Source organism: Lachnellula hyalina, assembly GCF_007821495.1.
Source record: "Lachnellula hyalina strain CBS 185.66 chromosome Unknown contig00014, whole genome shotgun sequence".
Lineage (NCBI taxonomy): Eukaryota > Fungi > Ascomycota > Leotiomycetes > Helotiales > Lachnaceae > Lachnellula > Lachnellula hyalina.
In genome coordinates, this window is record NW_022157128.1 from 124,705 (window position 1) to 149,318 (window position 24,614).

The window sequence follows — 24,614 nt, forward strand, 5'->3', positions numbered from 1 at the left end:
GTGTACCACAATTGTATCAGATGTTGTAAATTGCTTAACTTACAGCTGGATAATTGTTTACGAGGTTGGACGGAGGTCTGGTGGTTTTACTTACAAAATATGGAACTGCTTTTTTTTAGGTAAAAAAATGTTTAGATATCCTGATCGTAAGCAAGTAATGCAATATTTGTACATAAAGTTGAGAGGTATACTACATATCCGAAACGCCATAGAAGGAATGCACAGCACTAGAACCTAATTGTCAAGCTCCATGCTTCATACCAAAAAGCCAGGCCTTCGCCTGATAACTACTTGTTAAACGCCTCATACTCAGGCAACTTGAACAATTTCCCGCCGATCGGAAGATACGCCGTGATTTTCGAGGCCAAAGTAGTTACGCCTATCTTGGACAGCCATCCAACGCCCCAGATAAAAGTCTCCAGCACCCGAACGCCCATCATCGACTGAGGATTGACAATCCATGGTATCCCAGGAGGCAGATTCTGTATGCTCTCGACATGCGGGCGCAGAATACGTTCGTAAGATAGCAACGCGGCAGGGATGTTGTCTGGCTGCTTCGATATCTCGCCTGCGAGAACATACGCGCCGAGGAAGGCAAGCGACGTTCCCATGCCACTAAACGGCGACGGAGCGTATCCCGCATCGCCGACGACGGTCACACGGCCGCTGGACCAGCGATCCAGACGTACTTGTCCGATATACTGCATGTAGAAGTCATCCGACTCGTGCATGCCCTCTAGCATCCTCTGGATCTCCCAGTCGCCGTCTTGGAAGAGCTCTTGCACGACGGCTTTTTGCTCGGGGATGCCTTCTCTTGCTGCCTTCCCAAGTTGAACAAGTCTTTCGTCTGATGCCGAGTAGGCTATGAGACTTAAAAAGGCTCGGGTTCGGCCCATATTATCTGGACGCATGACCATGTTCCGACCACCTGTGATCCAATGAACTCGTGACCACAGCGTGTCGATATCGGTTTTTGGAATCGAGAAGTACGATACGTACGCGTTCAGAGACCTGACATTCAACTCCTCTCTCCCAAAAGCCATACCACGGATACTCGAACCAATCCCATCAGCACCAACCACCAGATCAAAAGCCCTTTCCGGCGTCCCACTAGCAAAACTCACCACAATATCCTTCCCCGTCTCCTGCAAGCTCTCCACCATATCGCCAAAAATATACTCCACATCATCCTTCGTAACATCAAAGAGTATCTTCGCCAACTCGCCCCTAAGAATCTCAATATCGCACGTCATGCTATCGCCCTCGCCCGAATCATCGACGCCGAATTCCGCGTACGGACGGTTATTGCTATCAACGAACATAATCCCTTCTTCCTGTGAGCTCTTCGCCCGCATGATGTCGAAGATGCCCATGCGCTTAATCACGTCCCGAGCCGTGTCGCGGACGTCGATGCCCTGACCAGCGCTGCGAAGGCTAGGAGCCCGTTCAATTATTGTGATACTGCAGCCTGCGCGGACGAGCCAGTATGCTAGGGCTGGGCCTGCGACGGAGGCGCCGCTGATGAGGACGCGGAGTTTTGACATGATTGATGGCTGGGCTGCGGTATAACAAACAGTAAAGTGATTGTTTTGTGGATGAATTAATGAATGAAACGGCGTCGTGTGGTTTATATGCGAACAACTCTAAAGTATACCAACTGTACCAGTCTTCAGTTCAGCAACTCGGTCACCTGGCGAGGAGCTAAGAAACGTTGCTTTGTTTAGACTGGAGACGTTGGATACTTATGATATTCTTCAAAGCCTAGCGAACTCTAGGAGAAGCGCCAGACTACATCAAGTAACGTAGATAAATGTTCCCGGGGTTCTTTTGGTGCCATTTCGTCACTATTACCCAGTACATTATGCACCCGCACCCGCACGCCCCCACAAAATAAGCGCCTTCGTCATATAACCTCCCACCACTTCTAAAATCTTTACATCAGAACAGATTAAGTTATGTCGCATCTATACATTGGGCAAAAGGGGGTTTAAGAATGAAATCAACTTGGCCATACCCAAAAACACTTACTAAATCAAACACAGATTGCAGCTACAAGGTAGGAAAGCGACTATAGAAACCCATCTCCTTGATCAACATCTCTCTCTTCCTTTCATGCTTCACAATCGAAGCTGGACTTGTCTATCTCGACTTTCGAGTTGAACTCAAGCTTGGAGCTAAGGAGACTGAGCAGCTTGCTGCAGCCAAATTATTTCATGTCTTTATTTCTATTGCTCCATGCAGAGTGGAGGGTATATAAGTTCTGTATCTGTACTCCGTATCCGTACACTGTACACAAATAATCCGACAGCATCCCAAAGCCAAAACGCCAAGTCTATACCTATTCCAACACCTTGTCCTAACATGCAAGCCAACTACTCATACATCTACCTCCGTCTCCGCTGCTCCTCTCCTTCTTGAGTCCAACATGCGGGACAAGGAGTCCCTTCCTCCCTCCCATTTTTCTTCAACCCTCCTAGCAACCAATCGGTAAGTCCCACAACCTTAGCCCCAACACCCTGATCCCAATTCCCGCCTTCTTCAACATGTTCAATGGTATGCGATACAATCCTGCCCTCCTCATCAAACTCGAAAATAAACAACCCCGTAAACTCCTTACTATCATCTTCGCCCTTCCCGCCCCCTAACCACTCTGTAATCTTGTCGACGTTGTCTTTAGCTCCTATTCCCTTGTATAACGCCCCCGTGCCCTTGCCCCGCGTCTTGCCGATGGTGCTCCATCGTACGATGAGCTGCTCGGGGCGGCTGGAGGAGTTGCTGCCGCGTTTCACCATGCGTTCCGAGAGGATGGATAGCTTGAGGTGTGGAAGGCGGCCCCAGGCTATAGGGGATGTCCATAGCGCCGCGGAATAGGCTACGCGCCCGGAAACGGCGGGGAGATGGGGGTGCGTGGAGGGGAAGAGGTGGAGGGTTATCTGCGGGGAGAGGATTTCTTGGGGGAGTGGGGATTGGAGGAGGGTTGGGAGGCGAGCTTGGAGGATTCTGAGAGCTAGTTTGGCTGTTAGCTAGCATCCTTTAGGACTGTAGATAAAATGTAGAGCCACTGTAGATGAGACCGCTTACTTTTCCCGAGCTTTACGGTTCGCTCATCTGATGGTTTCTTTGGGTCGCTGGGCGTGGGAGCATATCGTGGAAAGGATCCAGTGAAGGAGATCTCCGGTAATGCTCTAGGACCCGGGTTGACTGTCGCTAGACATCTTGAGTTGGTTTTTACTAAGTACTTTGGAGCGACAGAGCTGGATGCCGTGAAGGGCAATCTGCGGACGTTATGTCGAGCGGAGCGTAGGAGGCTTGGAGACGTCGACATCAGCCTGACTGCCGAGGTATATTCTCAAGAGACATCCAGGATGCAAGAGATGAAGGGTGAAGATTGCGGTAGGTTGGTGGAAGAAGTCTTTTCTCTGGAATGCCGAAACCTTTATCGATTACAGAATATGTGAATGGCTCAAAGGGGTCTAGCGGCCCCAAGAGTAAGGTAAGGTACGTACGAGGTACCGTAGCGTAACAAAGCAAAATATGGGAGGATAGATAACTCTATTAATGAATAGAAACGTGATTTGTAGGAGTAAATGCACATATACTCACATCTTGACCACCCAGATCATGCTGAATGTATAAAGAATATTCATTGAGATACACGTACATTCACAAATATAAAACCCAAGTCACGTGCCAATTTCCTATTTAAGCCACGGCTCCATCTTTCTTCAACATCATCCATTGTCACAGGCGCCAGCTGCAGTCGCGATACACCGATACACCTCTTAGCACCGCCCAACAACCACATCGTACCTACCGTCTCTGCTCTTACTTTCTACCCCCAAACCCCATCCACGAACGATACAATACAATACAATACACAGTCGCCATCATGAATCCCGAGTAGTAAGTCTGCCTCAAAACCCCTCCTGGTCCTGACATTCACCCGCAAGGAGCATCAGGAGCTACCATTTACAAACACAATACTGACTGCTATGCTGTATAGAGTACCTCTCCTCCAGCATGGCATTTGATCAGAGAATCATGGGCGCAAGCAGCTACAACCCCGTTCCCGAACATATAACAATACTAACCACAACTGGACGGCAGATACGACTACCTCTTCAAGCTCCTCCTTATCGGAGACTCTGGTGTAGGAAAGTCCTGCTTGCTGTTGCGATTTGCAGATGATACATATACAGAGAGTTACATCTCAACCATCGGTGTCGACTTCGTACGTGCCGCATCTACGGGATTTGGGGGCTAGCACTGACACTCAAGCAGAAAATCCGAACGATCGAGTTAGATGGGAAGACCGTGAAGCTGCAGATTGTAAGGGTGACAGTTGAAGCATGGAGTGAACTGTGTTGCTAATACACCTATTTCTAGTGGGATACCGCGGGACAAGAACGTTTCCGAACCATCACATCTTCCTACTACCGAGGTGCTCACGGCATCTGCGTTGTCTACGATGTTACCGATATGGATTCATTCAACAACGTCAAGCAATGGCTGCAGGAGATCGACCGATATGCTACAGAGGGTGTCAACAAATTGCTCGTAGGCAACAAGAGCGATATGTCAGACAAGAAGGTTGTGGAATACACAGTTGCAAAGGTAGGTTTCACATGTTACACATCACCTGTTCGATATCACATGCCCTCCTACGTCAGGCGGAGCCTCGTTGCCTCGTCAATAAGTAAGCATTACTGACTTATGTCTTTCTATAGGAGTTTGCGGACAGCCTCGGCATCCCATTCCTCGAAACATCAGCCAAGAACGCCAGCAATGTCGAGCAAGCTTTCCTGACCATGGCCCGCCAAATTAAGGAGAGAATGGGAACGACAACCGCAAACAACAAGCCAACAGTTCAAGTAGGACAGGGACAAGGAGTGAATCAAGGATCCGCTGGTGGCTGCTGTTAAACATATCTGTCTTATCATGTACTGCCTACGAACGTAACGGAACGTCTGGGTTGCTTTCTCTCTGCGCATTAGAACAAATTGTCTATCATCTGGATCGTCTCTGCATTCCAACCTGGGACATCGGGACATACATACGATTGCAACGCTCTGTAACACGCACGGTGGGAGAATAGATAACCTAATGGCGGATGGAATGAGGAGATAGAGTGGTTGACTTGGCGTGTGCGGGGATCTGGGCACCGGATTTTCATATTTTGCTTTCTGAGTCTTCGATGCGTTTGCTCTGCGTGGTACTTTTTCGTTTTTGTTATTATGACAGACAATTGAGGTTGGTTTCGCAAGCAATCAATCATACATGAGCTTCTATCTTATCCGTTGGGCCTGGGTTTTAATGCGACATACATGAATTGAGTGACGATACAGTAGACTTCCTTACTCCGTATCTAAACACAACTTCTATCTCTTGATCGAACCATGAAATTATTTCGACGTAGCTCTAGCTCTGATAAACGCTTAAACTGGCATACTAGCAATAGGTCCTAGGAACTTTCCTGCAGTGCCTATATTAATACACTCCTCTAGCATTTCTACCATCCTTATATCCTTCTATTCTATGTCTTTCTTGTAACAAGCAATATTTCAGCTCAGCTCGGCTTGGCTTGGCTCTAGCCGCTTTACTCCATGTAAGTCACAGCCAGTGCCGGTCTCTAGTTCATAGGTATATATATGTCTGCGTTACGGGGTGCATATGGTATGAAATACAACGCGGGCTATTTATTTGGAGGAGGAAAGCGGATAGAGGGAGGAGGAAGGGAGAAGGGAGGGAATGCAGGAAAGAGCCGTTTAGTTCCAGCGTGGGGTGGGATAGGATGGGCTAGGCTAATGTATCGGTGGCTTTGGAGTAGGAGTAGCGTGTTAGGTGTTTATTATATGGGGGGGTTGATGTTTATGGAATGTGGATATAGGTATATATATCGAGGGTGAAGTAGTAAGCGATGAAAGATTCATTCCGGACAGGTGTGCATGGCACGTATAATTAGAGTAGCTAGGTACCTACCTATCTTAGGTACCAAGTGCTATAGTAAGAGCGAGAGATAATGGTTCGAAGTGTGAGTGTGGGTGAGTTTTGTTTGTGATGAAATCGCAGCAGTGAGTTAACTGTGGTTTTTAAGATGAGAATCATGAATTGAAGGATGGACAGAAGAGGGAGGAGGAGAAGGCGTTTGGATACAAATGGTACATTCCTATCTATCTATACTTGTACTCCTATTAATCGATACTGCGCATAGGCACAGTATAAGCCCACTGCGTGCAAACTCGTTAAATACTTTATTCAAACCCCCTGCCTACCTAACTCCATCGTATACAGCAGCGTGCTATCGACAAAACAAACAACAGCCAGCCCAGCATCGAAATGCATCTTGAAAAGATTTCCCCTGAGGTTGTTCACAGATGAAATGGGAGAGATGGGAGAGGTTGTTAGGGATGAGCCGTGAAAGCCAACGCAACGCACGAGGATGGGTATCCTCAGCACTGTGCAATCTGATCTGAGTTGTGTAGGTACGGGGTTTGGCACTGGCTGTGTAGACGTACGCATAGTATAGTATGGCGAAGGGCGGTTATAGTCATGTGCGAGAGTGGAGGGGACTGCATGGATGAGATGAAATGGAGTGTAGTCTTGCGCAGCAGTGTTTAGACAAGACAAGTATGCAATGAAGGCGAGGCGAGGTATGGAGTTGCAGAAGTAGAAGTAGGAGCAGAGGATGACATCAGTCAACCAGCACTTTTACCATCCAATAGCTCTGAATAACTAACAACCCTCTGGTAAATTACTCAAACTTCTTTGATTCAACTAGCTGACTGGTACAGTACTCGTACCCTATTCTGTTCACAGCTAAAACGCCGATAACACACGATAAAAATTATGATTACAAAAAACAAGTATTCGTTCCCATGTTGCCCAAATACTCCACTACTGCCAAGTTCATACAAAAGAAAGGTGTGTGCATGTGTATGCTGGCTTTCTTACAACAATCAAGCACGAAAGAGAGCCTCTTCTCTATCCCAGATGTCGAAAGCAAGCCCAAAAGAAAACAAAATACCGGCTAAGTTAATGAATTAAACACTCAAGCCAAACCCAACCACCTCAACGCCTTCTTCGTCGGCCTTCTCCTAAGCGCCCCACGTCCACCCACCGGTTTTCTCGCATCGGGAGTAATCTGCGCAAACGCCCGCCCGAGCGTCATCTTGTCATAAGCATCATCGTCGCTATCCTCCTCGGCGATATAGAATTTATCCCAGCCTCTGTCCTCCCTTCTACTCGTCGTCGTGTTCTTGGTACTGATGGTACTGCAGCTGGCGATACTGGGCGTGTAGTCTTGTTTAGCGCTTGGGGAGACACTGGAAGCGTGTCCGTGCTTGGCGGATCCTGTGAGGCGGGAGATCTTGGATTGTTGGCCTGCGGGCCGGAATGATGAAGGTGGGGGAATTGCGGTGTCGCGGCTCATCTGGTAATCTGCAGGTGGGGTTGGGGTAGGGAGGCTGGCGACTGCTGGGACTTGTACTTGGATGATTCTCTCGATTACGATAGGTTTGGGTTCTGGTTCTGGGGTGTAGTACATTGATTTTTCCATCAGTGAGTTCCAGATCCCGGATAAAAAGGTGCTGATCTCGATCTCGGTGGCCATGGAGGGAAGGAGGAAATTTGCTTTGGAAAAGGAAACGGAATTTGAGGTGTCGAGTTTTGGGAAGATTATGGAGGAGCGGGAGCGGGCTGAGTCGCTCAAGGTTGGGATGGGGGGCCTTTGACGGATATTTCTCTCAGCAGTCTTTGGACGGTCGGAAGATTTGTCGGATCCGAGACGGTCGTGGTAGGAGAAACCAGACCTCGTGGTTTCATGAGAGATGGATTTACTAGTAGATGGCCGTGGACTGGATAGTATGGAAGGTGGATCTGACGCCTGTGAGTCGAGAATGCCGGCCACTTTGAAAAGGTTGACACCTAGGAGAGTGCGCAGGGCAAGCACGGTTGCTAAGTGAGTTGACGAGTATTGAAGGATTAGAAGACGAGTAGACGCGTTGCTTGCTAAGTATGTCTCCAGCTCAGGGACAATGAGAGTAGCCATGAGAGTGGGATTAGAAAGAGGATTGAAAGTGCTCTGAGCTGTAAGTGGGAGGGTCGAGAAATTTTGCATCACGTTTGCGATTAGATATCTGAGAATCCGGTCAGCGAGTGAGGATTCTTCTTGGTCATAAGACTTACCTGATATCCAGTTTCGCACTTCGGTTCTGACCGTCTTTCTTAGCTCCCAATCTCTCTACCTGTCCAGATATCTGGTCGAAGAACTCCGTTTTGACTCCGGCCTCACATCCTAACGCGACTATCTGGTCAACAGTCCGGTTCTCGGCTTCAAGACTACCGCTGTCATCGTTCCTAAAAACTGGCTTCCACAGTCTTTCCATTTCGGGAAAAACTGGGTAATAATGTTGACTATAACCATTCTCGCCTGCCGGAAAATGAAGCTTGAGTATTTCTCGGAGTGAGTTCTGAATGCTGATTACATTTTTAGGGTTGACAGGGCGAAAAGATACAAATTTCTTTGCCGTATGGTTGAAATTTGGCGGCGGAGTTGTGGACGAGGTCGGAGGTTCGTTGTTTGGGGCCCCATGATCTGTACATTGAGATTCCTGCTGGCGGACAAAAACTGAAGGATAGCAGTCATATGGGCTGTATAGATCGAACTCTTCATCGTCGGTAGCCGTTGTGATCTGAGAAACGGATCTGAATTTGTTTCTCTCGGGCCCTGAATCTACAATTCTTTCATCCAAAATTGACGGGCTCTCGTGGGCCCCCTTTCCTAGTTCTAAATTCGTTGGGAAGATAGGATAGTTTTCATTCTTATACGACTGAATGACAGACTCGAGAATCTCCTTGGACTCGGTATCAGTGAAATGTATTACCAAGTCCTCAACCAAAGCCAAAACCGGCTCAAATAGCGCTTCTGGCTCTTCCAAGGGGGTTGGTTTTGCGACAATCACTTCGGCATCAGTGCCGCGATCAACAAAAACCCGAGGTGGAGATCTGTGGGTTGATACAGTAGAAGCACTCATGGATCCAACAATTGATGGCTTTTTGATGGTGGTCTGTGAAGCTCGAAATAATGTCATTTTCGGTAGTGGTGGGGCGTTACTGGCATCGTAGGTTGCTGCAAGTGATTTCACAACTGACGCCCCCAGGTTAATGGAAGATGCTGTATGTCTGAGTTCTGCTTTGCTCGGAGCCTGCCCTAGAAAGCCTGATTTATCGCGGTGAAACCCATCAACAGATTTCACCCGTCTGGCTTCTCTTATTGGGAAAGACTGGGAAGTAGGAGAAGTGGTTTGGACATCAACGACGTGGGCTTCGCCAAGAAATATGCCAGGAGCTGGTGATGACAAGAGCTTTTCATCATCAGGAGGAATGAGATCCTCATCATAGTCGGAATCGACATCACTATCGAGTTGATGTGTGAAAAAATTCGTGTAATGCGATCTGGAGGTGGAGTCTGTGCGGGAGGTAAAAGGAGTACTTGAAGTATGGCTTTCACTCAATGCCCCTGCGCTTCGATCAAATAAACTTGAGTTCCGGCTTCGCATTGTCATCACGGTTGTGATAATGTCGTCCCCACGAGGTCCTCGCTGTGGAATGCCGTAGTCAACTACCAAGGACTCGCCTTGGTCGTCGGGGGCCTCCTCCGGTGCCTTGAAAATATCTCGATCATCATGTGAAATGCCCCCAGCCCGGTATTTACTCTCAGAGTAAGCCACACGACTCTTAATATTCCTCTTCGTCTGTAACGCGGTCGTCTGGCGATCTAACGACTCTGCAGCCTGCATAGCTTTCATAGTTGGGTCTCCAACCATCCTATTCATCACCTCCTCTTTCTTATGGACATCATCCATTTCCGTTCGTACTTCCTCACCGACCTTCACCTGCTTCAGTAATCCGGCCACCCCATCTTGTACGATTTCATTAAAGGTTGTCTCGGCCTTTTTGACGTCGCCGTCCGTCAAATTGTCACAAATGCCTGTGATACATGTTGCCCGGGCACAGACGCTACCCCCATTCAAAAAGACAAGTCTCGGTTGCGTGCTGGTCGAGGACTTCAAGAAAGACCGTGCCGATTCCGTTCGTTCCACAAACATTGAATATATATCGCGGACAAAAGCCTGGGCGTCGAAAGTTTGCTTCTCCAAGGTTTTTGGTAAGCTTTCCGTAAAAGAGGGAAGAACAAGGATCTTTTCGGACGGTGGTAATAACCGCAATTGTGTCGCAATAGTCTTCTCGTCTCCCTCTAAAGCCACCAGCTTTCCGAAGTGCTGTTCCCCTTCTGCAATGCTTGCTGCCATGATTACCGTCAGTTTCTACAAACTCTGCCAAAATGTGTTGAAAGGAGAAAGTTCGTCTCGAGCCAGCGAGATTTATTGTGGTACACTGGAACCGTGCATACTAGATCCCGAACAGATATACAACTGGATACCTAGATGAGAAGAAAGGCTGCGACGAAGACAAGGATTTTGAGCAAAGCAAGACGGAATCAAAAAGCAAACAAAGTAGGAGAAGGCTGTAAAAGGTGAGGAATCCAAATCAAGCCAGCCGCTTGACGATATGAAGCTGAAAGTGGATACTACTCTACTAGAAGAGACCCCGGACTGTGGGCCGGCCAAAGGCCAGCTAAGTAAAGGGGACTATAGCCGCGTGTGGGCACCTCTGAAAGATGCATATCTAGGGGACAGTCACGCGGTACAAGCGGGAAGTTACGGAGGTACAGAAGCTTATTAGCAGAGGGCCGAACAAGGTTCCCAGATTAAGATTAGTGCCAATGAACTGTATAATAGACGTGCGCCTCAGCCAATAGATAATGCTGCTGACTGGCGCAGTATGTTGGAGGCTCATTTCCGTGAGGCAAAATGTATGAAGTAGAGGAGTTATGAATCTTGATGTTCAGATCATATTTCAGATCTGCCGGTTCTTGCAGACTTCTGGAAGATGATTGAGATCGGCATGAAACCATGCTCAGCACAGAGCATATGCGGCCCAGTGGATATGGGGAGCGAATACGCAGGTACGGCCGGACTCTGTACCTGGTTTATACAGTTCGTACGGTGATATTTTTGATTGTGACGCTGATGCAGTTAATCAGGGGCCGGACTCACTTTCCCTCCGGACGAGTTCGTAGTGATGTTTGCTACGAGTAATCTTGATGATACGGTAAATTGAGCGGGTCTAAGGCGTTGCGCCAGAGTCAATGACGGAGGCATATCAGGATGTTCCGAGCCAGTTTGACTTTTGAGCAGAAACGTACTACATACTTCGTAATATAAGTAATACAACAGATCATCAATTGTGCATATGCAGCAGATCTCGGATCAACCCATGGCCCTGATCCCATGCACGGCTGTGGATTGATGTACTTTTTGGCTGTGATCCACAGCAATCGGAAAGTCTATGATTGGCTTGATTTGGAATAAAATTCGCTTTCTCCGAGTTTGAAGCTAGTGAGGCTGGGAGCTGATCCATGCTAATGGGTCAGACACAGTCTACATGGTGAGCCGTGCTCTTAACCTCAAGTCCGTTTTGGCTGCGATCTAAACCTTACTACCGAAAGTAGTTGTGAGCGAAACTTTAGATCGAACGATGGACAGAGTAATCATGAATGCCAGTCCGTAAATACCACCACAGTCTCCTCGGAAGAAGTATTAACTTCGTGTGGAGGTATGCGTGCACCCGTGCAGCGTTGTTGGGGCACGGCAAGCGACATAGCACTTTACAATATTGAAGGAAAGCTGCAGGAAGTCATGCTTCACGACATCCAGGTAACTAGCGGCAATTTGAAATGCAAACGCTCTCAGGTCTCTGCTGTCACCGACATAATTTTGTGAAACCATCGTCCTTTGCTTCTTGGATTTAGTAGCAGGTGAAGCACCATGTGATGAGACACGTTGGTGTCGGTGTGCCTGACTATCATATTCCCCTGATACCGCTTTTGATAGATCATCGGAAAGGTTGATGGGATTCTGAGGAGAAGAAGCTCCTAAAGTAAGAGCTTCTGGGTATCATCTCGGGGTGGCCGCAGCCAACATCCAGTCCGCCAAAATTGATAAGTCAAACGCTCTTGTTAGACTGATAGTTCCACATCGTCGGGGATTTTTGAAACTTTAATGGTCTGTAATTCTCGGCCAGTTCATTGGAACTTTTGTTGATCAAAGAGTCCTCAAACTGCGGCGAGTTTGCAAGCATCGAGCCTTGAAGCCCGTCGCAATCTTTGACTTACTACACGACAATAACAATGATGAACGAATGTCTTGATAGGAACATGGCTATCACGATGTCCGGAGGGGTGAATCGGCTGAACCGTTGAAGACTTTGAAACCCACTACTATTGGGCACTGAAGTTCCATGCAACTGAAGTCTTACTAAGCCGCGGAATGGGGAAGTCATCCGGGGCCTAAGTTCTGAAAATAGACTCAGTCTGAATCCATCAAGTCAGCAAGCTCGGCCTCTTCCTGTTCCGTCATTAAACTTTTCTTTGGCTTAATCTTCTCCTCCTTCGCTTCACCCTTTTGCTTGGCTTCCCTTTCTAGTCTCGCCTTCTCCAGATCCGCCTTGCCCAGACCCCAAGTTCTCACAGTGCCGTCGATACTAACGCTCACAACTTTCATATCCCCGTTCACAAGTACCAGCCCGGTCACCTCTTCATAATGGCCTTCGTAAACATGCCATAGCTTTCCAGTCGCGCGATCCCAGACTTTGACATCCTCGTCGCGTCCAGCTGTGATCACCCAGTCTGACGTAACGGCCACGGCCCGAACATAGTCACCATGCGTATACGAATCTTCCGTACTCCAGCCCTTCGCTCTTGACAGGCACTTGGCAGTCCCATCTGCACTCGCGGTCCATAGATCTGAGTCCTCGTCCTCGCCCGAGAAAAGGATTGTGTATACACTGGTCTCGTGCTCGAGGATGGTGTCTCTGGCTGGCTTGTTTTGTGAGGTCGCAGCTTGAGTTGTGTCGTAAATTTGGGACCAGGACGATAGACTTATACGCCAGCGCCGGATTTGGGGATCACTGCTCGATGATACAAGAACCAACTCCGAGGCGGTTGATTCTTCGGGGTCGAGGGCGAGATCTTGCAGAGCCATCATGGTATCAGTCTTGTCGCGCAGGGTATGCAAGCGTTCTCCCGTTGCGGTATCCCATACCATGATCTTAGCATCTGCTCCGCCAGATATGAGGCACTAGAGGTTCTCAGCAGGTCGTACGGATAGGTCTAGATGATGGCTTACATTCTTTCCCTCAAGTCTTGCACATATGATGACTTTGACAAAATCCGAATGCCCTTTGTATCTTTGTCCGACAGCTCTAGACTCTCTATTCCAGCTCCATATATCCTTATCCCAGCATCCGGCAAAGACGGTGTCTCCTCCATGGCCACCGATGGCTACAGATGTAACTGGGGCAGTTGGACCTCTGTATACTGTCTTCGAATCTTTAGTCTAAGCAGCGATTAGCATGATCCTTCTATTGCAACCAGTACCTTGACGTACCTACTTCTAAATTGAGTCTTCGCACACAGCCCGCACTCTCTGCAATGTAGATACATGATTGAGAGAACGGGTCCGCAATAACATTCAGGATCTTCGATTGTAGGGTAATCGGGTCACCATTTTTATTGCCGGACTTGGCTGCTCTACGAGCTCTCGTTGACTCGGAAGCATCAGTCTGGAAGAAGTGCCCTGGATCTGTTGATCGGGACATTGCGTTGCGTGGTGGTGTTGTATGTTTTGGGGTTGAAGTTGCCGCCTGCGGGGTGGTTTTCTTCAGGGGTCCATTATTGCAGGGATTCCATAATTTCTCGCGTACAGTGGAGTGGGAAAACGCGACTGAACGCGTCCCGCGCCAAACCTCATCAACACCACGATATTGTCTCCCACTGCCATTGAGATATTCAAACATGGCCACTACTACTCAAATTCGTCTGCGAGGACGTCCTGCGCATACAGCCGGTCCAACGTTCCTTTCCTATACCCCCGATGGCACTAAATTGACCACGGTCGGATCGAATAATACCATAAGAGTCTACAAGACGAACTTACTCGATGGCGAGCCCTCAAACGTCGATGATTGCCAGGAGCAGAATATGGCCGTGGCATCGACTGTTAATTTCCCCGTCAATATGTATTGAGAGTCTCACTAATTGTGGCAGAATGACTTCTTCGTCTCTGGCGCAGAAGACGGAACGGTCAGCTTGTACTCGTTCGATACCATGTCCTTCGACAAATTCCTCATGCGTTGTTCCCTCCCTGTTCGAGACATTACTATCTCCCGCGATGGAAAATGGTGTGCCGTTGGCAGTGACGATCTTATTGTCAAAATTGTTCAAACTGCCGACACAAGCTCTGTCATGTACCTTCGAGACCAAATAAAGCCAGTCAAACATATTGCTTTCGACCCAAGCAGCAAATACATAGCCCTATCATGTACTGATGGACTAGTGTACGTCTACTCCCTCGCAAACGATGAGCCAGAACTTGTCAAGAAAATCGATGGTCTTATCCGAACCGTAGAGACAGACAGTGAAATCAGCGCGAAGGTGGCATGGCATCCCGATGGTAGAGCATTTGCTGCCCCCACAGCTACGCGGGATATACAAGTAATGTCTAGAGGCGACTGGGAGAATCAAAGAGTGTTCTCAAATGGACACATGGGCGACATCACGGCTCTGTCTTGGTCTCCCAATGGGGCAATGTTGGCATCTGCTGGGAAGGACAGGAAGATTCTCATATGGGAGACGAAAATACAGAAGGTTATTGCGAGCTATGACTATGCTAATGTCATGGACCTTGCGTGGCATCCCACAAAGAACCTCCTCTCGTTCACCAATAGCGATGGTGAGGTATATATCTTCAATGACTTCGTACCAGCAGAGCATGCTCATCTGGTCAATTTGAGTCCTCAACCCGCCCCATTCATTCATGATCCTCTTTCAGAAATATCAGCGAACGCTCGACGGCCAGCCGCCAATGGCCACAAGGATGTTCCCCTTAGAGTTCGACGAGGGACACCAGATAGTTTGGATGATATTCTCGGTTCCGAACTGGGTGACGAGGATGACTTTGTGATAGATGACGACGGCGCCGGTTATGCCCTTGGTATTAATGGAAATGGCAAGCGACCTAATGGGGATATTGTCCCTTATGGAGGTGCAGCTAAACGTCTTGCGCCAGCTTGGGAACCACAGTACCATCAGTCTTTCCAACCAGGATCCACTCCGTGGCGTGGAGATCGAAAGTATCTCTGCCTAAACCTAATTGGTTTTGTTTGGACTGTCGACCAGGATACTCATCATACAGTAACAGTAGAGTTCTACGACCATGAGGAGTTTCGCGATTTCCATTTCACAGATACATTTCTCTACGACAAAGCATGCCTAAACGAGAATGGGACACTTTTCTCATCCAAGGCGAATGACACAAATCCAGCAACTATTTTCTATCGCCCACATGAGACTTGGACCACCAGGTCGGACTGGAGGACTCAGTTGCCAAAGGGAGAAGATGTGACGGCGATTTCACTGAGCGAATCCTTTGTCACCGTTACCACAACATCGAATTATGTGAGAATATATACCCTATTTGGAGTTCCATACAGGGTTTACCGGCAAAAGAGCAGCCCAACAGTTACATGTGCGAGTTGGCGCGACTACGTTCTCACTCTAGGAAATGGACCAGTTGGTGCAGATGGCAATACGAAGTTGCTATACACAATTCAAAACATCAAGAGAGATGAAATTTGTCAAAGCGAGGACATAGTAGCTCTACCAGACGGAGAAACAGTAAAAAGTGTTTTCTGGTCGGACAATGGGGTAAGTGACCACATCCACATCTCTAAACTCAAATGCTAATTCCTATCAGGACCCCTGTATCTACGACTCAACTGGAACGCTCCTCACCCTCCTCCACTGGCGCACCCCCTCCCAAGCAACCTGGGTCCCCCTCCTAGACACCCGCCTCCTCTCGCGCTTGGCTTCTGGCCGTAAAACAGAAACCTACTTCCCAGTCGCCGTCGCCTCGTCGAAATTCCACTGCATAATCCTCAAAGGCGGCGAACAATACCCCTATTTCCCACGCCCCTTACTCTCCGAATTCGAATTCGAAATCCCGCTCTCCAACACCCCTTCAGCACAGACCGAAGACGGCGACGCTGGAGGCGACGAGACGAAGAAATTAGAAGGCGCTTATGTACTAAAGAGTATCCTGACGTCTCAGCAGCAGGATCTCGTGGAGTTTACCAAGAGTAGCCATTCTCAGCGCACAGCCTTGGCGCGCATGGAAGTCGAGATCGATAAGACGCTGTTGCAGATGATGGCTGTGGAGTGCAGGGAGGGAGAGGAGAGGGGCATGCGCGCACTGGAGATGGTTAACCTGTTGAGGGATAGGAGTGGAAGGATGCTTGAGGCTGCTGGGAAGGTGGCGGAGCGTTATGGACGCGGTGTGTTAGGGGAGAAAATCAGGGAGGTTGCTGAGGAGAGGCTGTTGAGGATGGATGAGGATTGATTGATTGATTGATTGATTGAATGAATGGGTCATTCTATGGAGGTGGTTGGCGTTGCGGTGTTTGTGTTGTATTGAATGGTATTGGACGTGTATGTCTAGTATAGTAATCTGGAGTATGGTAATGATTATGAATTGATGCATCCCTTTCTTCATCCCCTCTTCTATCCATTAATTATCCATACGTATATACAGACATATCTACACTTTAATTACACCATGTCATCATCTCCCACCTTCTCCTTTCTCCCCACTCCTCTCCACTTGCCGAGACAAAACAAACACACCACCCCTCCCTCGCGCTTTGGGTATTAATTAATCAATCAATCAACGCATCAACCAACGAACCAACCGTTCACTCGCTCACCCAAATAACCCACCGAAATAGCTCGACCGCTTGACATGTTTCGTCGGCGGCTTCGTCTCCACAACCGTGCTATCACCTCCTGCTCTAACTCCTACTCCTGCTCCTGCTCCTCCTATCCCTACTCCTGTAGAGGTCGACGGTCCTGACTCGCCATTCTTCTTGCTATCATCAACCGCTCCCGTCTGGATTCCTTCAGCCTGAGGAGGTGAAGAATGGGGTTGAGTAATAGGAACAGGAAGAGAGGCATCAACCATCACGGCCTCGGAACCCGCACTCGCGCTACTAGTGCTGGTTTCTAGGCCTGGGGGTTTCGGGGCTAGAGATAGGGATAGGGTTAGGGCTGCGGAAAGGGTGTTTAGGGCTGCTTGCATGGTGTCGAATTCTGGGGGGTTGGTGTTAGCTGGGTAGGTTGGCTGGGTGAGGAAGGGGGAGGAGGGGAGGAAAGGAAAAGAGAGGAAGGAAAGAAAAGGGGAGGAAAGGAAAAGGGAGGAAGGAAAGAAGAGGGAGGAAAGAGGAGGTAGGTAAGCATGGTCTGAGTACCAGGACGATGACAAGGTGAGTATGGGAGGTGGGGGTGTGTATACGTACTTTGATGCAGTTGGTCGATTTTTAGATCTTTGAGGGGGTTGGATATGATAACGGAATGGATGGCGTCGATTTCTTGGGAAGTGGGAGTCAGTGTTTGTATAAGGGTTTCGGGAGATGGGATGGTGAGGGGAAGGAATAGGGAGGGGGGAGGGGGGAGACGTACTTTGATGGATATGCTCGACGCCATTAGCAGACTCGGAAGCTGGTGCGATTGCGAGGATTTGTTGCATACTATCGAGCTCTTTTTCATTGTTAGAAAGATTCGTTGCCAGCTAGCATGCGTTTCATGTCATATCAAGCAATGGAGGGAAGAAGAATAGGAAAGGGAAGGGGATTGCATACTGAGATGGATTCTATTCAGATCCTCGTGCGTGAACTTCGGATCTGCGTTCTTCGTAGCGGCGACCTCTGCCTGGTTCACGGACTCTTGGGCTTGGGCTTTTGCAGCCGTACTGGCTGCGAGTAAGGTATCTAGTTCTAGGGGCATCAGTGGAGGCGCGGGGTAGTAGGGAAGGGCATGGCTAGGTACTTACTCTCATGTAACTTTGCTAGGCTATCGTGTATGTGCGTATCTACTACTTGTGGTTCTGTGGTTGGTGGTGGTGCAGGCTGGGGAACTTCAGAAGATGGTTCAGGCGGAGCTTGTGCTTTGAGCACAATTTTTACTCCTTTGACTTCAACATCCGGGGCCTTCGGTTCTGCAAGCTTTACGGACTCGGGACTCTGTTCCTTTGCATCCGGCACGACCGCGCTCTCGCTATTTTCATTGGGAGGAGATGAGGTCTTGGAAGCGTTCGTCGGCTGTTGTTCTGAGACGGCGTCTGGAGAGGCTACTTCCTTGGTCTCCTCATTCACCGGCTTCTCTTCTGTCGGCGTCTCGGGTTCTGGGAGGGACGCCTTGACTTCGGGGGTCTGTGTCTTGTTGTCTTGCAAGGGAACGTCTTCGTTCTCGGGCTCCTTGCTTTCCTCTGGTGATGCTGCTGCTGGTGTGGCTTTGATAGGTGTTTCGGTCACTTCTTTCTTCTCCGAGGATGAATCCGTGCCAATGGTGATTGTACCATCGTCAGATATCTTGACGGATACCTTTTTATCCCCACCACCTGTTACAATAATAGAAGTGCCCTCATTCTCTCCGTCCGAACGAGATTCCTTCGCGACCTCGGCAAGGGGGGGTTGGGAAGATCCCCCCTCTTTCTGTGCTTGATCCGCAGCTTCGGTGTCCTTCCCGTCTTCCGGAACAGCATCTGATGCCTCTGTAAGAGTTTGCCAATCCCCGTTGCGACGACCTGGGTCTTTTCAGAAGTAGCCTTCGTCTTCGTCTCGACCACAACGCCCTTTTCCTCATCGACCTTCGTCTCCTTCTGCGTGACTTCCGTCTTGGTCAACGTTGCTTCTACCTTTGCATCATTGGCGATGTCCTCAGTGATATCCTTTCCAATCTCATTCACAACATGCGTACTAGCCGTAACCGCAATATCACTTGCCGTCTTCTTGGCGCTATCAGCCGCCATCTTGCCAATCATCGCCACGCTGCCAACGATGAGTTCCGGCTGCACGAGTGAAGCAACACCGACTCCTACGGCAATAGCGGCCCTGAAATCAATCAATCCAGTCAGTACAGAAATCAATCCAATTGTTAGAAATGCAAGTTCGTGATCTTACTCGGCTATTAGTTCGGGGTGGGCTTTCACGGCATCAATCGCAATCTCAGCACCCTCCACGACCTCCTCAGCTACAACCTCAACACCATCCACAATCGCCTCTCCAATCTCAGACAAACTCGGCATGCCATCTTTAGTCTCTGCCACTACTTCCTGGCTAAGGCCTTTCTCAATAACTTTCAAATCCGCAGCACTCTTCGTCCCCAAATCCTTTACAATTGCTGTTGCTGACTCGATGACTACGTGCTCCGCCTAGGTACCACGCTGATTAGTATATTCTAGGATTGATTGATTTATAGATCGATTGTTTAGGTATTGAGAACTTACAGCTTTAATCAAAGTCGCGCTTGCAGTTTCCTTTACAGCAGGAGCAGCAGCGGCAGGTGTATCAGCGGCAGGCGCGGCTGCTCCAGCTGGGGGTTCCGCAGCATCAGCCATTTTGATCGTGATACTCGTATATCTTCGTAGAGCAAGTTGCAGATCGAATAAATAAATAAATCACAAGGGAAATGCTATTACATGTGGAGGTGTGAATTAATGCAAGTCAACAATCGATTGTTAATATTGGATTCCAATATTGGTAACTTAGCTTCCGCTCTTCACCCTTTTGGATGGCGGTGTATGCCCTTGTAGCTCATTGATCGTCCGGCGGCATGTGGAATAACCATGCCAGGCTACTTTGTCTCTAGCTTCGGGTATTAAGAGAGTAGTCTGCACGTGGATAATTAAAGCATCGTATAAACTAAGTCGGAGAAATGGGTACGGCTGAATCATGAGTTTAAAGTCGTATGAGACGCGAAGTAGGTAGATAGATTAGTTTCCTACGAGGGAGTTGGCGACTGTTTACTATACTATTAGGTTTGAATTCAGGGGTTCAAGAGAGATTTGGCTCGCTTATCTACCTAGTATACCGACCCCGACTCTTACTACTAACACACATTACTCTATGTAGTCGAGTCATCCATCCATCTATCCGCCATAATTTCAAATGTACATCCATTTGCAAACCCATTCTTATCCACATGAATATACATCTATATGCATACCACCATTCTATCCCATTCCATCACATACATCATCATTCCATACCCTTCTCATACCCCCCCCCTTTACAACAAAAACCCCACCTCCCTCCAAACCCTAAAATTCCCCCTCAACCACGCCTCGTTAAACGCTTCACATTCCCTCAGCGCGCTCGACAGTGCCTGCGTTGTTTCCGTTTGGAAGTATCTCTCTTCTACTTCTTCCTCCCCTTTTCCAGAGCTGGAGCTGGAGCTAGCCATATCCTCAAAGAACTGGAGGAGTTTCAGGCCGGGGATTGACGGCGTGGTGGTGGATAGGAGATTGAGTTTTTCGACCCAGGTTGAGATGGGGAGGGTTTGGAGGGGTGATGTGTCGGAGGAGGAGGTGGTGGTTGATTGGAGGACCATGGAGATTAAAGAAGACCAGGGGATCGGGTGCGGGTTTACTATATTGTGAGCCTGATAATCTGCCTTTTCCTGCTCCACAATTTCCTTTCCATCTCCATCCACATGTGCATTTCCATTACACGTTAGCGGGGGAGTTAAAAGGTCAACGATGACATTAGCAGCGACATCAACTGGGATCCAATCTACGCTCTGCCCTGGTAACAAGGGAACGGCACGCATGGAGGGGTGCAAGGAGGTTGCGAATAGGATGGGCCACATTTCGGTGGTGGGCCAGTTGGATGTTAGTGTTGAGCCGCAGATTTGGCCGGTGCGGAGCAGGGTGGTGGGGATTTTTAAGGTCTTGGACGCAGTTTGGGTTATACGTTCGACTGGGAGGGTGTTAGGTTAGTTTGAATTTAGGAGGAGTGGGGTGGGGTGAAATTTGTGGGTGAAATTGGTGATGTGGAAGGGAAAAGGGAGGACACGAACCAATATATTTACTCTGTGCATAGCCTGTTGGAAGGGCGACAGCTGGGTCGGGTCCAATAGGGGATTCGGGGATAATAGAAGGGGATGCGGGACCCATGCAAGTCGATATGCTAGAAGTGAAGCAGAAACGAGCATGGGCGTCGCTCGCGTGACAGAGACGAAGCAGCGACATTGTACACCTCAAACAATCCGCCTCAAACTCCTTGACCCCCATGTTGAAATCCATCTTCCACGCATTCGCCACTACTACCGTGACCTCCCTGGCGACCTCTGCATATTTCTTCACCTCGAGCCCCAACAATGGATCCTGCATCGAGAAATTCACTACCTCGATTTTGCCACTGCCACCTTCGGCTGCGGATTTTAGGATAGATGGATCTATGTCTTTCTGCTGGAGGGATTGAGCGAGTTTTGAAACGTGGTTAGGCCCGCGCACCATTGCGTAGATTTTGCCAATGCGAGGGGATGAGGAGAGCGTTTGTAGGAGTGCGGTTCCCAAAGAGCCGGATGCGCCGGTGAGGAGCACGGTTTCCTTTTCACGCTTGAGAATCGGACCTGCGGGATTTTGATCGCGAGGGCTACCGGGTGGCCAGGATTTGAATTCTGATTCTAGTCTGGAGATGATACGTTTCGTTGTTTCTGTTGCTTTGTCCGAAGTTGAATTTAGGCTTGGATTTGAGGATTTCGAGCTGGAAGGGATGAGGTATGAGACTAGCTTTTCGATGGAGGGGTTTTCGAAGATTGATGAGAGGGAGAGGGGGCGGTTGAGATGGGAGGAGAGGGAGGCGCGGAGGGAAAGGGCGAGGCGGGAGTCGATTCCCAGAGAGTAGAATGATGTCCAAGGTTGGATTTCGGAGGCGTGGGTGGAGGTTAGGGTTGAGAGGAGGGTACTGATGTAGTCTGCGAGGGGCTCCACTGATGATGAGAATGATAGGGTGGGGAGAGGGTCTGCGTATAATCGGTCGATTTGAGAGGAATAAATACGCTCTGCTTCTTTACGGCGAACGTTGCCTTTTGGTGTGACGGGCAGGGTGCTGCCTTTTGGGAGGTAATGGATCATTGGTTTTGTGATTTGGGAGTGTGATGGGTAGGGGGTGTTGACATGCTGTATTGCCCCCCAGATTGTGTTTTGAGTTGACTTGCTTTCTGGATCGTAGTTCTCATGGACCTCGACTAGGAGACTCACGTCAGGTTTTGAATGGCCTAATACCAAAGCCTTGTGGATCAATTGGGAAGAAGACTGAATGTCAAGCTGTAATGGCCCGGCACTGGTGTTCTCTCCATTTGAGTGAACCAAGATATCGTCCTTACGCCCTTGGAGGGTGAAGTTTCCACTTCTGGGAGGATCTTGAATGAATAGATCATTCGTTCGGTATGGTTCATCATCGGGTTTGCCTTGCCATAAGTCTGCCGCAAAGTCAAACCCTTTGTATATTATACATTCGTAGACACCTTTACCCACTTCCTCCATCTTTATCAATGGGTTATCAGGGTAGAGATTCCGAAATGAGTAACAATTCGGATTTTCTCGCGTATGTGGTATTGGGCGTAAAGGAGGACCAATTTCGGTACTGCCATAAGTAGTCTTGACATTGACACCATTGGACGTAAGAGCTTTGACGATGTTGTCTGATAATGCAGCTCCTCCGGGCTGAAGCACTTTCAAGGATGACAAAGGAGTGAAATCTCCTCCATTTTCAGTAATGTACTCGTACATGTTCTCTATGAGTGTAGGAGCACAGTGCGTGCATTCCACGGGGTGGCCCATTGATGAAAGTGTCTTCCATGCAGCAAATATACTGGAAGATGACGGTGGCCATGCTAACGGTGGAAAGGAGAGAATTTGGCCGTTTGGCAAGTTCGAAAATGCTATGGAGATGCCGGCGATGTGATATCTTCATTGTCAGCTTGGTAAAAATAAAATGTGGAACTGACTCACAGTGGAAATAGGAGAAACCAATTTTCTACATTAAACTCTTGAAATAGCCGATACATCCTTGCAATGAGCATCATACTCCTATTCGTGTGCATAACAGGTTTCGGCATACCAGTAGAGCCCGAAGAGTGAATGATAAATGAATGCCTTTCCCAAACATCTTCAAAATCTTGAAATTTGACAGCATCTACTTCTGAAGCTTTGGTTGCTGGGTTAGGAGGTAATGTCTCAATCATATCCAATTTTCGAACTCCATTTGTATCTGTACCAGCATTTTTGAAGTCCGTGATAACAACCAGTGCTTGGCATGTTTCCAGAAGATAATGCAGTGCACTCAATGCATTGGACTCTGCAAGAAGAAGCACCCTAACACCCAATTTCTGGAGAGCTAATTGGGTACAGAAATACTCAATCGTCTTTCCGCCTCCAAGGAGGGCAACCGTGGGTTGCTTCCCGATTGAATTTGCATCCTCGAGCTCGTTTTCCAGTTGCAGGGCATATGAAAGGGCAATAGATTCCGTCACACGATCAAACTCATTCCAAGTCATGGATTTGTAAGGAGTGGTAGCATCGGCGGTAAGGGGATATAGGAAAGCCTTCTGGCCCTTATAGGTGACGCCACTATGTCTCACCAGAGCTCCAAGACTGACGAGCTTCGGATTTGAATATCGTTTTGAATGAGGATGTCCATGTAACCACCAAAGTTCCCTTATTCGCTGGGATGCTTTTTCCGAGGGAATGACTGAGGGGTCGGAGCATGTCTGAACAGACTTTGAAGTTGCTTCCTGGGGGAGAGGAGGATCGAGTAACGTAGGAGCCATGTTGAACTGACAAAATGACGCGCGAATAGAAACAGCAAAACAAGAATATCAAGCGCTGTTGACTGGATATAAAAAGCCCTAACACAATAGACGGACATAACTATCTGTGAAAAGTATCTCTCACGGGCCAAAAAGACCCCACCCCACCCCACTCCACTCCACACTCGCCATCACGGCCTCAGATGCGTTGATTAAGCAGCCACAGAGGCGTACGGGGAAAGATTTGCGAGCAGGGCAAGCTGAAGCAGATAGATAGCTCAGCGGGTAGCAAGTGGAGAAGATGCTGCTGCTGTCCGACCGGACTTCTTGTTGCAGCGTCCACGTAAATTACCATTGAGACGATAAGACGAACCAAGCAAATGGCATGCCCATGGTATCGTACTTGGGCCTAATCGTACTGTAGCATGGCCGCCGCTCCACCTTGACATATCTTATCCTATCCTATCCTACCCTATTCCATCCACAGAGGGAGGACCCGAGGTGATGCAGTAGAGTGACGGGCGGCTCTTTGCACGTCATGGCTACCGAGTCTCGACCTTGGCTTGGTAAAGTTTGATGTAATCTGACGGTAAGTTCGGTAAGCTTGTAAGCTTGCACCAGTTGGTGGAGTGGAGTGTCGATTCGAGGGCAAGGAGACAGAAGGGCAGAAGGGCAAGAAGGAGGGATACGGCGTATATGGTACCCTATCCTATCAAGGAATAAATTCGGCCCGGCAACATGCAGTACAGTACAGTACATTGTCATTGTCCCTGGCGCATGCTGCAGTGCCCTGGATCTTGAGCTGAAACCAGATGTTGGCCTCTGCTCAATAAGACGGTACTGTACAGTA

General features: G+C 48.7%; 6 protein-coding genes across 6 annotated transcripts; 2 read left to right on the top strand and 4 right to left on the bottom strand.

Annotated features, from left to right (window-relative positions):
- Positions 1-287: 287 nt before the first annotated feature.
- On the bottom strand, positions 288-1,544 carry LHYA1_G002019 (Uncharacterized protein; the record flags this gene model as incomplete). The annotated part of the gene is made up of 1 exon (XM_031146997.1): positions 288-1,544. The coding sequence occupies one exon, from the start codon at positions 1,542-1,544 to the stop codon at positions 288-290; it is 1,257 nt and encodes a 418-aa protein (XP_031008611.1).
- Positions 1,545-2,384: 840 nt separating this feature from the next.
- On the bottom strand, positions 2,385-3,325 carry LHYA1_G002020 (uncharacterized protein; the record flags this gene model as incomplete). Its single annotated transcript, XM_031146998.1, has 2 exons — positions 2,385-3,016; positions 3,082-3,325. 2 exons carry the CDS (start codon positions 3,323-3,325, stop codon positions 2,385-2,387), a joined length of 876 nt encoding a protein of 291 aa, XP_031008584.1.
- A 564-nt stretch (positions 3,326-3,889) lies between these two features.
- Positions 3,890-4,922, top strand: ypt-1 (GTP-binding protein ypt1; the record flags this gene model as incomplete). The annotated part of the gene is made up of 5 exons (XM_031146999.1): positions 3,890-3,900; positions 4,108-4,231; positions 4,282-4,329; positions 4,387-4,614; positions 4,728-4,922. 5 exons carry the CDS (start codon positions 3,890-3,892, stop codon positions 4,920-4,922), a joined length of 606 nt encoding a protein of 201 aa, XP_031008585.1.
- Positions 4,923-12,428: 7,506 nt separating this feature from the next.
- Positions 12,429-13,719, bottom strand: LHYA1_G002022 (putative WD repeat-containing protein; the record flags this gene model as incomplete). The annotated part of the gene is made up of 3 exons (XM_031147000.1): positions 12,429-13,199; positions 13,248-13,457; positions 13,513-13,719. The coding sequence occupies 3 exons, from the start codon at positions 13,717-13,719 to the stop codon at positions 12,429-12,431; spliced, it is 1,188 nt and encodes a 395-aa protein (XP_031008586.1).
- Positions 13,720-13,915: 196 nt separating this feature from the next.
- mcl1 (Minichromosome loss protein) lies at positions 13,916-16,517 on the top strand (the record flags this gene model as incomplete). Its single annotated transcript, XM_031147001.1, has 3 exons — positions 13,916-14,119; positions 14,168-15,826; positions 15,876-16,517. The coding sequence occupies 3 exons, from the start codon at positions 13,916-13,918 to the stop codon at positions 16,515-16,517; spliced, it is 2,505 nt and encodes an 834-aa protein (XP_031008587.1).
- Positions 16,518-20,239: 3,722 nt separating this feature from the next.
- On the bottom strand, positions 20,240-23,785 carry nps10_1 (Adenylate-forming reductase; the record flags this gene model as incomplete). The annotated part of the gene is made up of 3 exons (XM_031147002.1): positions 20,240-20,928; positions 21,041-22,923; positions 22,968-23,785. 3 exons carry the CDS (start codon positions 23,783-23,785, stop codon positions 20,240-20,242), a joined length of 3,390 nt encoding a protein of 1,129 aa, XP_031008588.1.
- Positions 23,786-24,614: the final 829 nt, after the last annotated feature.